General features: G+C 46.1%; 1 protein-coding gene across 1 annotated transcript in view; it reads right to left on the bottom strand.

Annotated features, from left to right (window-relative positions):
• Window positions 1–404: 404 nt before the first annotated feature.
• LOC109418868 (uncharacterized) overlaps window positions 405–14,588 on the bottom strand; it is a 515,512-nt gene continuing 501,328 nt past the window's right edge. The window contains exons 9-15 of the mRNA XM_062853981.1: window positions 6,622–6,794; window positions 4,055–4,245; window positions 3,289–3,987; window positions 2,970–3,227; window positions 2,230–2,906; window positions 1,929–2,161; window positions 405–1,354 (exon numbers count right to left, since the gene is read on the bottom strand). Of these exons, the coding sequence (XP_062709965.1) occupies window positions 1,092–1,354; window positions 1,929–2,161; window positions 2,230–2,906; window positions 2,970–3,227; window positions 3,289–3,987; window positions 4,055–4,245; window positions 6,622–6,794 (2,494 nt within the window). The 3' untranslated portion in view covers window positions 405–1,091. The remainder of the gene's footprint in view (window positions 1,355–1,928; window positions 2,162–2,229; window positions 2,907–2,969; window positions 3,228–3,288; window positions 3,988–4,054; window positions 4,246–6,621; window positions 6,795–14,588) is intronic.

Raw genomic sequence — 14,588 nt, 5'->3', positions numbered from 1 at the left:
CGCGCATCATTTTTCTATGCGTTTGACGTTTCACACTAGCGCCTTCTGTTGTCGATATGGCACAACACAGTGATTCGTGCAACTTTTCCACCAGGTGATGGTAGTGTGAACTGGGCGATGGATTTCCATGAAAATCGTTCAAGGAGTTACGTCTGTTTGTCTGTGCTGCAGTCTTAATCAAACCACCAAACAATCCAACCTCATTTACGCAACTACAGGTAACAGTGGAACCGATACATTTCAACAAAAAAAAAAAGATTCTAAAACGAGTGCACTTTGTCACAGCTGCTCCCATCTGTGCTGTTTTCCTCTGTTGGATTCAGTGTGGTTTTGTATATATATCTAATCGATCTCATTAGTGTGTGTGTCATCATGGATGTAACCTACCGACGATAGACGAACTGTTTCGTTCAGTTTTTTTTTCTTTATCATAATTGCTGCTAATAGTTTAATAGAATGTGTTGTCCGTTTCGAACAGTAACGTGTTTGCACAGTAGTTTCTTAAAAAAATATTTGGCTAGTTGCTCTCCTTTCCCGTTTGCGTAGCAATCTCTTCGTCCGGAGAGACTTCTTCACGAAGCGAATCAACCGCCCCCCGGACATCCCCGTATTCCCCTATGTAAGGTCTACTTAAAAATAGTCGTGTTTGTAATAGAAAAAATAACTAAGAGAATGAATCACAAGACTTTTGTAGAATAAAAATCTCACAAACGCTTAAAAAGATCTTCCCCTTAATGGTAATACTTGGTTTCACATATAGTTTCTCAATCAGTTTCATACGTCTCGCTTGCTGTACAACTTCGTTCCCTTCATGTGTGAGTGTCATCAATCAATGCGTCGTCGGTCTGTATGTGTTGTGTGTATGTGAGAGTGTCCGTGTAAGTCTATTTCATTGGTTTAGCCTAGAGAAATCACTTTCGCATTAGGACCCACCTGTGGCGGTGGTGTTGTGGCGAGGGGGTGTGAAGAGAGGGAATGGGGGAGATGGTGGGCGTTCAGCAGTACGCCAGGTCGTCCATGTCGACGTAGACAACATGTCACACGGTCGTTTCCCGATCGACGTGGATGTATTCGACCGGGTGCAGTGCGTGTCAGGAGTCCGGATCGAAGAACAGCGGTTCCTTCTTGTAGTCCTTCTTGGAGAGGGTGCCGTTCAGGGAGCTGGGTGCCGTCTTCAGCTTTTCGTTGGATTTCCGGCGCTTCCTGACCATGGCCAGTACGCAGAAGATCAGACAGGCGCACAGGGCCGCGGCAAGGCATCCGAAGGCTGCAAAGATGCCTCCCGGGAGCTCCATCAGCCGGCTGCCGCACTCCTGCTCGCTCTCGTCGAACCCGGACGGGCAGTTGGGATGTCCTGTCAGTTGGATGGAAAACAATAAGGGAGAAACTAGTTTAAAAATCACAAACGGATACATCAAACTATTAGGAATGCGTAAGTTCTCAAGAATCCATGATGGAGCACTATTTAGATGATGTTAGAGAGGACAGTGTTGCCAACTATGGAAATTTTAAACCATGAATTGCAACACTGTTCGACCCATGACATCCAGTTAGGGGCTGTCCATAAACCACGTGGTCATAAGGGAGGGGGGGGGGGTGGGTTCGGCCAATGACTATTTTGTATGGACAAATATTTTTTTTTGTATGGACTAATGACCACGAGGGGGGGGGGGGTTTGAAAAGTCTCAAAAAATGGCCACGTGGTTTATGGACAGCCCCTTATACGCTTGATCATCCAACGTCATAAGTTTTATTGCCAATTCCGTTCTACTTCACAAAGCACTACATAACCCTGACAGTCCTTCCAATAGCAAAGTTACTCCTTGAGAAAGTTAACTACATCTATGTGAATAGATTAGGGTTGCCATTTGAAGTAAGAAGGCCGAATTATGCTGCGTGAACCAAACCCAATTTTCCCCAGAACTTACCGTCACACCAGAGATCACTGCCAATGCAGGCATTGAGCTCCGGACACTGATGCTCGCACTCGGATTCTCTTGGGAACAGACCGAACTCCATCAGAGTGTCGTTCCCTGTGGTGTTGGTCTGTTGTTCCAGCTGTTGAATCAGCGATGCCTTCGTATGCTGGATCTCCATCCAAGAGAACGCAATGCTTCCACTTTCCTTGTGGATGGGCTCCAGAACCATGCTGACAGGCCAGCTTGAAGAGAGCAAATACAACATATCCATTGGTTATTGGTTCACACTGTGCGATCTAGCTTAACCTACCTGTCGGAACTTAGGAACGGCTGGCTACTTAGCCAATCCTCGGAAAAGATGTGCAGCGGAGTTGCTCTACTGGACGGAGCTGATGGACAGATAACCTGCATGAGCTTCAGCGGCTTCCCACTGTAGACCATGAGCCGATTGCGCGTATTGCACTTGGAGAACTCATCCTGAACCGGTTCCACTGCCAGTAAACTTCCCCACGTCCGCACAAATAAGCTGCGGTCCTGCTGTTGAGCCTCTACATACCACGGTAACCCGTCACAACTAGCTTCGTGCGATCGCAGCGGGTAGGTCACTTCATCCTCGCCACCGGATCCCCGCAAGAACAGTCGCTTCCGGCACTCGGGAACTCGTATAAAATCATAAGAAGCATGGAAATATACGTCGGCAAAGTCTTCGGAGATGTTCAACTTTGTCACCACGAAAGTCAATTCCAGTGTGCGAGAGTTGGAGATGAACGTCAACGGAGAATTGTACGAGCTGCTGGTGTTGTCACAGAAACACCCCAGTGGTATCTTAACATCTTTGTACGGGACGTCGAATATCCGAAGTTCCCCAACTCTACCATCCAAGTTGGTTTCCGACGGGGCACAACGTGCCCGTCCCGTGTGACCGTCGGACTCAGTTATGCAGGACTCGGACTCTCCAAACGAGACATTGTAAAGCTCAATGCGAACCTGCAACAGTAAACGTCAAGATGAGCAAAAACTGAACCTCGCGCAAATCTACCGAACACCTACCCTTTCACCAACTGAGGCTTCAAACCGATACAAGCAAGAAATATTCTTGGCTCCACCTCGCCCGTGAAGGAATACATTACGCGGCGATTGAAACTCGCCTTTCCTCTTGCGGAACACTCTTGAACACAGCACAGGAACTTCTTCGCCCTTGTGGCCCAGGTACGGTTCACCTCCGAGTTCCGTGTCGATAAACTCGTAGTTGATCCCAAAGCTCGACGGAAACAGCGAAGTCCCCGTCATGGTGTGAAACTCGATTTTCTGTGCACAGAAAAACCCCTATTACCAAAATTGTCCACGAATCAACCCCGAACTAACTTACCAGATCACTTCCCGTGCTGACGTAGCTCTCCAGTGGCGTGCACGGTCGCATCCGATTTCCCTTGCTCTCCAGCGACACGTGATCGCACAGCTTCGGCGACTGGTTATCGTAGAACTCGGCCACCATCCGCCGGTTGCTTCGGGAAGACTTTCGTCCCGAACTACCGTGCTCCTTGAACACCTCATTGTCCTTGCCATGCCGTACTCCGTCCTTCGACCCCTTGCCTTTGGCTGGTTTGTCGTGCTGAGCACCCCCGTACACCAGACCCTTCTCGTTGGACATCCCAAAGCCACCGATTCCACCGCTGCCTCCCGAGTGGTGCTGCTGCGAAGGATGCTGCGGAACTTGCGGCTGGTTGAAGATACTGTTCACCGTCGGCCCGTAGATGTACTGATCGACGGGGTTCCAAACGTTGTCGATGTTGATGGTCAGGCTTTTCCCGTGCTGATTAAGGGTTCCGTAGTAGGTACCGACGGATCGATTCATCATCTGCTGGTACAGAGCGGTGGTACTGGTCCCAGCGAATACCGGAGTTGTTCCTCCGCTGCTGCCGTACGCTAGGGAGGCTGACGATGCCGTCTGCGTCGAGGTGGACGAAGACGTCGTAATCGTTGCCGGAGAGGTGGTTTTGATTGGAACGTAGGTACCAGCACTATCCCAGATGCGTAGCCGTGTGATCCACGGAAGAGGCGATTCACTCTGTTTGAGAATTTTCGGAAAACGAGATATTGTAGATAAAGAAATATTCAGGTATTTACGAACTTACCTTTCCGATCGTCACGTTGTCGCTGCTGCCACTCGGTTGCAGTATCTGCAGATGGTAGTTGGTGAACGAAATCCACACCAAATCCGTTGGGACGCCGTGGAAGTAGTAGGTGCACGTCGTGTTGGGTGGCAGTGTGTGACGTGGGCTCAAGAGGTGACCCATCCGACCGCGTCGCGAGAAGAGAACTTCGTCTGGAATAGAGAGTGAGAGGAAGGATGACGAGTTATAGATTATATAGATTTCCATGAAAAATGGAAGTTTAAATAAAGTTACAGATTAAATAATTCTAAACAGGGCATTGGTCAGTACTTCATGACCAAAACAGTAGATCCGAGTAAGAAGTCCATCATTACCCGTACTGTGGTACCGTCCCACTCTCAGTATAATCTTGGACTATCATACTTACTTTACCTTACCGCACCGGTCAGACTAAGGCCAGAGTGTCCTCAGCAGTGCATAGGAGTTTTCTCTATTCTACTCGGTCCATGGCTGTGTGTCTTCAGTTCCGCACTCTGCGAAAGGTCCGCAGATCGTCCTCCACTTGGTCGACCCACCTAGCTCGCTGCGCTCCACGTCTTCTTGTACCGGTCGGATGGCTCTCGAGAACCATTTTAATCAGGTTTCTTATCTGAGATCCTGATGACGTGACCCGCCCACCGTAGCCTCCCGATTTTCGCGGTGTGGGCGATGGGTGGTTCTCTCAGCAGCTGATGCAGCTCGTGGTTCACTCGCCTTCTCTAAGTCCCGTTTTTTTTTTCTGCATTCCATCGTAGATGGTACGAAATACCTTCCGTTCGGAAGCTCCAAAGGTGCGTTGGTCCTCTGCACGTAGAGTCCATATTTCGTGTCCATAGAGGACAACCGGTCTAAGGGGGCATCCATTAACTACGTCACGCTCAGATGGGGGAGGGGGGGGGGGTTCCGGAAAGTGTGACAAGCAATGCTTTAGGTATACGAAAAACCCGTACGAAAGGGGGAGGGGGGGGGGTCAAAATTACCAAATTTTGCGTGACTTACCAAATGGATGCTCCCTAATCAGCGATTTGTAGATAGTTAACTTCGTGTGACGGTGAACTTTGTTCGATCAAAGAGTTCTGCAGAGTCCAAAGTAAGCTCGATTTCCTGCCACAATACGTCTCTAAATTTCTCTACTGGTGTCGTTGTCGACGGTCACCAGTGAACCCATGTACACAAATTCTTCAACCGTCTCGATTGCATCACTATCCTATACATTGTGGGTATCGGGCACGGCGATTCCTCTCTGGAGCCCTTTGTCAGCATGTACCTTGTCTTCGACACATTAATGACTAATCCGATTCGCCTGGCTTCACTCTTTAGTCGGATGTACGTTTCCGCCATCGTTTCAAATTTACGAGCAATAATACCAATATCATCAGCGAAATCAAGCAGCTGAACGGACTTTGTGAAAATCGTTCCACTCGTGCTTATGCCCGCTCTCCTTAGTACACCTTCTAACGCAATGTTGAACAACAAGCACGAAAGACCATCACCTTGCCGTAACTCTCTGCGAGATTCGAAGGGACTCGAGAGTATCCCTGATACTCGAACTACGCACATCACTCGATCCATCGTCTCCTTGATCAATCGTATCAGTTTATCCGGGAATCCGTATTCGTGCATAATTAGCCATAGCTGTTCTCGATCGATTGTATCATACGCCGATTTGAAATCGATGAACAAGTGATGTGTGGGCACGTTGTGTTCGCGGCATTTCTGCAACACCTGGCAGATGGCGAACATCTGGTCCGTTGTAGCGCGTTCACCCATAAATCCAGCCTGATATTGCCCCACGAACTCTCTTGCAATCGGTGATAGACGGCGGCATAAAATTTGAGAGAGTATCTTGTAGGCAGCGCTCAGTAGTGTGATCGCGCGGTAGTTCTCGCAATCCAACTTGTCGCCCTTTTTGTAGATGGGACACACGATACCTTCCATCCATTCCTCCGGTAATACTTCCTCCTCCCAAATCTTGGTAATGACCCAGTGTAGTGCTCTCACCAGTGCTTCTCCACCGTATTTTAGAAGCTCGCTTGGTAGTTGATCTGCTCCAGCGGCTTTGTTGTTTTTCCGCCGGCCAACCTCCTCCTCAATCTCATGAAGGTCAGGGGCCGGAAGTCTTTCGTCCTGTGCACATACTCCTAGATCTGTTACCACGCCACCTTCGGTACTTGCAACGTCGCCATTGAGGTACTCATCGTATGCTGCCGCCACCTCTCGACCACCTCTCGCTCGATCGTGAGTATATTCCCGTGATTATCTCGGCACATGTCGGCTTGTGGCACAAAGCCTTTGCGCGAGCGGTTCAGCTTCTCGTAGAACTTTTGTGCGTCCTTAGCGCCGTTCAGCTCTTCTATCGCTTCGCGATCTCGTTCTTCCTGCTGGCGTTTCTTCTTCCGGAAGACTGAGTTCTGCCTGTTCCGCACCTGTTTGTAACGTGCCTCATTCGCGAGCGGTTCCCCGGGTAGACGAGAATATCTAAATCATATCTCAAATGGAACACTTTTTGCTGTCACAGCTCGATGTGATTTTGATGACGTATGACTTACCTGGACTAGACGCATTGATGTGGAACTCGCACCGGCTACCCTGCGCAAAGTCGTACGAGTCCGAGTCGGCGAACAGGATGTCCACGTCCAACTCGAACCCCCGATTAGACTGACCGGACTGCAGTGGCGCAGAAAATGGACTCGAATGGAACGCAATCAGCATCTCCGGTCCCCTGAAAAAAAAAAGAAAGAAATAAAATGTTTGATTAATTTGTACTGGAGTCTGGAAAATGATATGACTAGTCATTGATTTCAAGCGGATTTCCGTTGTAGTGCATGGACATCTAGTTGCTAACTTTCATCTCTCACATTTTCGAGCCCTTTACATTCGAAATCGACCCAGTAACCATTTTCAGTCAGATATGAAATGGTTTTTAGAACCTCCTTAAAACTTATTGGTTGCCAAAAGCACCGTTTGAAGTCAAGATCAGTATTGTTGGAAATCAAGAGATACTTAATACACGCATCAACACACTTTTATGTGTATAAAGCAGTTTTACCTGAGCTCACTGGGTGGCAATGGCATCAGCAACGTTCGACGAACATAAAGTTCCAAGTCTTCCTAATAACGTGGTCTTCGCCAGAAAATCAAATCTTCTTCTTCTTCTTCATTATGGCTCGACGTCCCCAATCGGACTTGGCCTGCCTCGCTTCAACTTAGTGTTCTTTAAGCACTTCCACAGTTATTGATTGAAGGGCTTTCTTTGCCTGCCATTGCATGAATTTGTATATTGTGAGGCAAGGACAATGATACACTATGCCCAGGGAGTCGAGAAAATTGTCCCGACCGGAACGGGAATCGAACCCGCCGTCTCCGGATTGGCGATCCATAGCCTTAACCACTAGGCTAACTGGAGACCCTAGAAAATCAAATCGGATCATTCGAAAATGAATTGAACTGAAACAGAAACTGATTCTAATGACCAAATCTGCACCAAAATCTTCTTTTGCTCTATTGACTTAGAAATTCAGCATCCCCATTGTAGCAGCACCCGCCGCCATCGCCTCCACCGCCAAACAAAAGAATGGGAAAAACTTCACGCTTCCACAAATTCCGTTAGAATGGAATACAAATTAAATTAATTATAATTTTCACACCACCGCCAACAATCCGGAACGAATAAGGAAGCGAGAGGGGGGCACGAGAGCTGACTATGGCGAAGAAGTTTCATATAATGTGCAACTAGGATGGCGCAAAGCAACGCAACGGCCCAGACCGGGAATAACCGCTGCTGCGCTATATTGTTTCTGGAAGTTTTTCGGAAGCTCGATACCGGAGCGACACAGGAAACCGAGAGCGCCCGGCGGTCGGTGGGGGGAAAATGTGGAAAATTATGTGATAACAACTTGTGTCGTTTGGTTTCCCCTTCTTTTTTCTTCGCACTTTCCAATTGGTGATTGTGGTTTTGGGGGCAGTTTTATTTTTTGAACGTGAAGCAAGCTGGTTGGAGGCTAAGACGAGTTGTTTGCAATTCATAGACTTGAATGTCTGTTCAAAAATTAAGGAAGAAGGTTGTAGGGGTGATCTAGATTAATGAAAATATGATGTCTTCAACAATCCTGTAAGTAACTAATGAAATGATACGTCACTGATTTTGCCACTTCCATGGAAATGGCCATTCGTAAAATTTTCTTGAAAATCGCAACACCTGGAGATCATCACAATAGACAGAATTCCCAATCGGCCAAGTTCTGATTGATGGATGTTATGCCTTCGACATTATCGTGGCACTAACATCGACTATAACCATTGAACCATTCTTTGAATAACTTGAAGACTTTCAACTTCCATGAAATTTTCAGGAAAATTCTTCATAAATTCTTTTAAATTCAATTGTTGAATTATCATTAACTTTTTTTTATCGATTGTTCGTCCAGCATATTGGAAGTTATAAAACATGTATTTCTGTATCCTTCCAATTGAAAAAAGTATCATGGCGTTCAATAACAGACACTATGTGAAATAATACATTTTCTTCGTTTTTTTTTAATTTTGGAATTTGAGTATTTTGTTTCACGAATTCATCCGGAAATTTCTTTTACATTCAGTATTTGTTCATGTTAATTTTCAGAAATTCTCTTATAGTCTCCTGTGAAAATTCCTTCCAGATGATTTTTTATGAGTTTTTCGGCAATATCTTGCAGTTTCCACGAAGGGATTACCAGAGGAATTCCTGAAGAAATTTCAAAAGCATATAGAAGCATTGATTTGTGGGCTTCGTGGCCGTGCGACTAGAGGCGTCAGTCATCTAGACGTTTCGTAAGCCTCGGAGTGTGGGTTCGATTCCCGCTCCAGTCGGGGAAAACTTTTCGTCAAACGGAAAATTCTCCACTGGGCCACTGGGTGTTCTGTGTGTTGTCCGTTGTCATATGTTAGTGCTTGTTCAGTCTGTACAACCTCTGGTTGAAGACGGTGTAGTGTCTTTATAAAAAATATCGAAGGAGTATTTAGAGGAATTACCTGAGTAATTGCCTGCAGATTTCCAATGCTCGAAACGTCGGATGATATAGGATCACCCCGCTTATAATTTTATCCTGACCAAAAACACAACCCAGGAGGGACAGTTTTGTCAATAAGTCGGTCGGAATTATTCCTGAAGAAATTGCGAATTTGCAATTCTTTTTTTTTTGGGAGTACTTACTACTGTTGGGTTCCAATCTAACGCTTGCTTGCAGATTTCGTTTCCGCCCCTGCGTAGAGTGTGGCCGACCCACCTCCACTTTCGCTCCCGAATTTCTGTCGCTATCGGCTTTTGATGGCATCAACGGTGGAGCTCCACGTTGGAGATTCAATTGTGTGGCCACCATGCACGAATTATATACCGCAGGCATCTATCGATGACGACCTGCAGCCGTTGAGTGTTCTCCACTGATACGCACCAGGTTTCACTGGTGTATAGCAGCACAGATTTCACGTTCAAGCTAAAAATTCGGATTTTTGTGCGTCGACTGAGGGAGCATCCATTAAGTACGTCACGCTAAAATTGGAAATTTCAGACCCCCCCTCCCCCCTTCGTACGGGTTTTTTCTATACCTAATGCATTGCTTGTCACACTTTCACAAACCCCCCCTCCCCCCTAGAACCGTGACGTACTTAATGGATGCCCCCTGATTTGGTTGTTTTTCCATACATTTCTTAAACTCGCAAAAGCAGCCCTCGCCTTCTTCATATGTGCACCTATGTCGATCTTGGTGCCGCCATCGGCCGACATTTGGCTACCAATATATTGGAAGCTTTCAACATTCTCCACTGATTGCCCAGCTACCGTAAAGCTGGAAGGGTTGACCGTGTTTACATCCAACGATTTGGTCTTGTTGACGTTGATGGTAAGAACTGCCGCTGAGGAGCGATTGGCAAGATCATCGAGTTTGCTCTGCATATCAGAGCGTCGTTGAGCTAGGAGAGCAACGCCATCAGCCAGTTCGAAGTCATTTAGGTGCTCCATGGTAATGGGCCGCCACTGCAATCCACGATTTGGTTCACGGTCAATTGCACCCACCAGGATCTCGTGGATTACGATGAGGAATAGTAGCGGTGATAGTATACATCCTTGCCTCACTCCAGCAACGACCCGGATGGGATCGGACAAAACACCGTTGTGCAGTACTCTGCACGAAAATGCTCTGTACTGTGCTTCAATGAGGCCGATGCTTTTCTCAGGGACACCCTTGCGCCTGAGGGCTTCCCACATGTTACTGTGATTGAGACGGTCGAAAGCTTTTTCATAATCAATGAGACGGAAGTCGCCGGTGTTTGCGGCTTTCTCGCCTTCGTCGTCTAGGGAGTCCGCCCACGCTCTTTTGTCCCGTCTACATGAGCGTTTCACTTCCTTCTCGAGAGCCGAATAGCGCTGACGGGCTACGGCTTTGGCTCCTCGTGTTTTCGCTCGTACTATCGCGGCTTTGGCGTTCCTTCGCTCCTCCATCTTCCTCCAGGTATCATCTGTGATCCACTGCTTTCTCCGGGTGCGTAGCTCACCCAAATTATTCTCGCCGGTGGCGATGAAGGCGTTCTTGATGGCGCTCCATTGATCTTCTACGCTTCCACCTTCTGGAATATTCGCAGCACGGTTCTTTAGCTCCTCGACGAAGGGCCTTTTCACCGCAGCGTCTTCCAGTCGGCGTGTGTTGAACCGGTGCCCGATTTTCTCCTCCTGTCGCTGGATCCTGGCAATGCGCAGTCGGATCTCGTCGATTCGGAGATGATGGTTGGGCGCAATTTCGGCGCTACGTTTGTTCCGCACATCAAGAAGGTTCCGTCTGAAGCAGATGTGGTCGATTTGGTTTTCCGTGACGCCATCACGGGAAACCCATGTCACTTTGTGCACTGGTCGATGAGGAAAGAGCGATCCCCCAATCACCATGTCACAGACAAACAGACATCTCACTCTACTCACTTCCCATCGTTTCACTTTTTAACGAATTATTCAAATATTCCGTAGTTCGCAAATCGCTCGCTCATGGCGTTCGCATCGTTTTTGCTCCTGTTTAACGTTTGCTCACTACCGCCATCTACTCAGTAGATTTGCGTATCACAGCATAATCAGCATTGGGCGATTATGTTTGCGTGACGATGATTTTTATCGCATTTTCTTCCAAGTGACACGTCTGTCTGTCTGTGACCATGTCATTGTTGCCACAAAACTCTGGAGAGCTGCATTCTCGCTCATTTTTTCCGAGACCATGGCATCCCATGACGTGCTCATAGTCCGAATTGTCGGAACCAACCTTCGTGTTGAAGTCGCCCATGAGGATCTTGATATCACCTTTCGGAATCTTGTCCACGACTGCATTCACTTGACTGCAAAAGTTCTCTTTTTCTTGCAATTCGGCAGTATTTGTTGGCGCGTAACATTGGATCATGGTAAGGTTTCGAACCCGTGTTCTGAATCTGCTTACAGTTATCCTCTCATTTATAGGTTCCCACTTCATGAGCGCAGCGTGGGCGTGAGCGCTGAGCAGGAAACCAACTCCACGGTGGCGAGGAGCGTGTTTACCTCGTAGGCCAGAGTATAGCAGAATTTGACCCGACGCCAATCTGTGTTCTCCAAAGTTCGGCCAACGGACTTCGCTCAGTCCTAGGATCTCAAGCTTCATACGGCATGCCTCATTGGCTAGTTGTGCCAGTTTACCCTGCTGGGCTAGGGTTAATACATTCCAAGTTCCAATTCTTGTCCGTTGTTTCACGCTAAAATTTGTTGCCGTTGGATCAGTTCGTTATCTTTCATTTTCGGTTTCTGTTACGGTTTTCTGGTTTCGGAAAGAGTAGGCTGTTGGCCTAAGGTCCCCTATCCACCGTGGTGGGGCTGCCACCTTAGGTATAGCTTCCGGTGTAGGAGCAATTCATACTCAGCCGCTGGATGCCAGATCAGACGCTGTTTGAGCCGCACCTCCTTGGTGAAGAGACGCTCGATACGTACCTCCTCAATCTAGCTGAAGTCCAGAAGTACAACAGTGCCCATCAAGCCTGTGAGCACAAGGGGAGTTGGGTGTTAACCTCCCCCCCCCCCCCCTTACCGACGCTTCGTACACTAGGCACCCCTCCGCCTTTTGCTAAAATTGGAAAAAACCCCTCCCTTGGCGCCACTTCTGTGCACGGACCCGGTGCCCAGGCTGCACTATCAGCATAGCACACAACTCTTAGCTGGCGGCAGGGATGTTTTCGATCACCTGGCAATCGTTTTACTCATTTGTTCATAACTCAGTTCAGAAACCTAATATTGAATTGTGGTGTTCGGCAAAATTGTAGCGTTTATTCTACAATTATCACCAAGAACGCCATATTCTAACTTTTATAGAAATGATACCGATATTGACCATGCATCGGAACCCTGGTCCCTACTGCCTCAAATCAATGAACACCGAATAAAAGATTAGGATTACTAATCCATTTTTTCCTTGTTTTAGGATCCACTCCGGCCAGAACCAAACCGAGACCTATCACTTTTACCATGGTATGAAATGTAATAAAAACCAAAGTTTTTCCTTTAATTATTAAATAGTCTGTTCCTTAGTTGGAAGCAGTTAGGACAAGGGTTCGGTTTGTTTGATTTTTGCCGCGACGCAAACCTAAAAAGGTTAAAGATCGAGCATATTTTAAACCCCCTCAACCATTCATCCCTCAGCACGGGTCGTCTGACACCTTGGATTGGGTTTACCTGTTTGGTGGACAGGTGGTCCGTAGTGCTATTCTAAGCCGGCAGCTACACGTGCAAAGACCTAGACTTAAGGCGAAACTGGAAGCATTTCCTCACTTTTTGGTTTTTGATTTTTTTATTAAATAACGATGCAATATTTTCAAAAACGGTTTTCATACACATGTAGAGTATGGATCAGGGTGTCTTCTGTTTTTTTTTTGTTGTGGAAAATGTTTTTTGTTTTTGCAGAAACCATTTCACAAAAAATCACAAAAAATGGTTTCTGCAAAAATGGAAAACATTTTTCAACACGAAAAAATTCAGAAGATACCTTGATCCATACTCTACAAGTGTATGAAAACCGTTTTTGAAAATATTGCTTCGTTATGTAATGAAAAATCGAAAACCAAAAAAATGAAAAAAATGCTTCCAGTTTCGCCTTAATGCGCACCAAGTTTCGCTCGTTTCTGAGAGGGTGCTGCCAGCCCAGTAGAAGGATTGGCGCGAAATTTGTTAGCTGTGAAATGGATTGTGGAACTTCTTATCATTTGATTATAACTGTCCCGTTTTAGGGCAACGGCGTTTCCAAGTACTTGGTAAGTACTGACTTCAAAGCCTGATGTTCGGTTGTTTTTAACCCGCATCAACAATCTGCCATACAATAAAAATGCAGTGGCATACGTGGGACCGCGCCTTACTTGCAAATCGAACGTCCGGTTTGGGACGTCTTGGTTTTGTTCTGTTAGTATGTCAGCAAATTGGTCTTATTTTGACCGGCTCCGTATCGCTACCTGACCTAGGTCATGCATCCTAGGTAATTCGTTCATGATAAGGGCTGGTCTGAAACGATAAGTTTCTTTGTATAAATCAAATCAAAAGTGACATGAGGGTTGTAAATGGTGTTTTATCTTGTTTGTATCAGTTGTTTTGTATCTAGTTGGGTGATGATGATTAACCTGGGCTTGTTAGGGGAATATCTGTAAATAAAAAGAAAATCGCGTTAAGTACTGTTCCTTTGAATTCCACTAAGAATTTGCAGCCTTTGACAGATACGTATTTCGACCTCAACTGTAAGGTCGTCTTCAGTATCTTGTACTTGACTCGACTTCGAGTCAGGCACGCTGGACGTGCAATACGCCATCGTGATGCGAAAAACCTAACACCTCAGGATGGTTAAAATATCTCAAAAGTTTTTTCTAAGAATCTTTGCAGACGCTTATCAATACGTATCTCCAGGTATTCAGGATTTTGTTTTTCAGAAATTCATCCACAGATTTCTGAAAGAATACTTTCATTAAATCCTCTAAGAATATTATTGAAGGATTTCTCATCGAATTTTCTTGAACATTCTTCAATATTTTATTCCAGGAATTCCACCATGAGTCTTCCGAGAAGTTTCTCCAGGTTCTTAAGAAATTCCTTCTAGAATCACTTCAAGAATTTCTCTAGGATTTTTTCGGATTCCTCCAGAGAATCATTCAAAAATACATCCTAAAATTGCAACAGGGATTATACTGAAGATCTCTACAGAAATTCCTACAAGATTTGTTTTAGAAATTTCTGCCTGGATTCCTTCTGAAACCCACCTAAGGAGATAATTTTATCTCCAAAGACTCCAAAATTCTTCCACAGGATTCTGTGCAATCATACATTGCTAAGGAAATTCTTCCCAATGGTCATTCAAGCATTCCTTATGTAATTCCTTCAGCGATTTCTGCAGGAATTCCAAAAGGCTTTTCTATAGTAATTGATTTTGCGGATTTATCAGATATATCATCTGGTATATCTTTGAGATCAGCAGATTTTGCAGAAATTGCACAAATATTATTG

Source organism: Aedes albopictus, chromosome 2, assembly GCF_035046485.1.
Source record: "Aedes albopictus strain Foshan chromosome 2, AalbF5, whole genome shotgun sequence".
Classification (NCBI taxonomy): domain Eukaryota; kingdom Metazoa; phylum Arthropoda; class Insecta; order Diptera; family Culicidae; genus Aedes; species Aedes albopictus.
The sequence above is the reverse complement of the archived record's forward strand: the minus strand, read 5'-3'. Positions and strand labels throughout refer to the sequence as shown.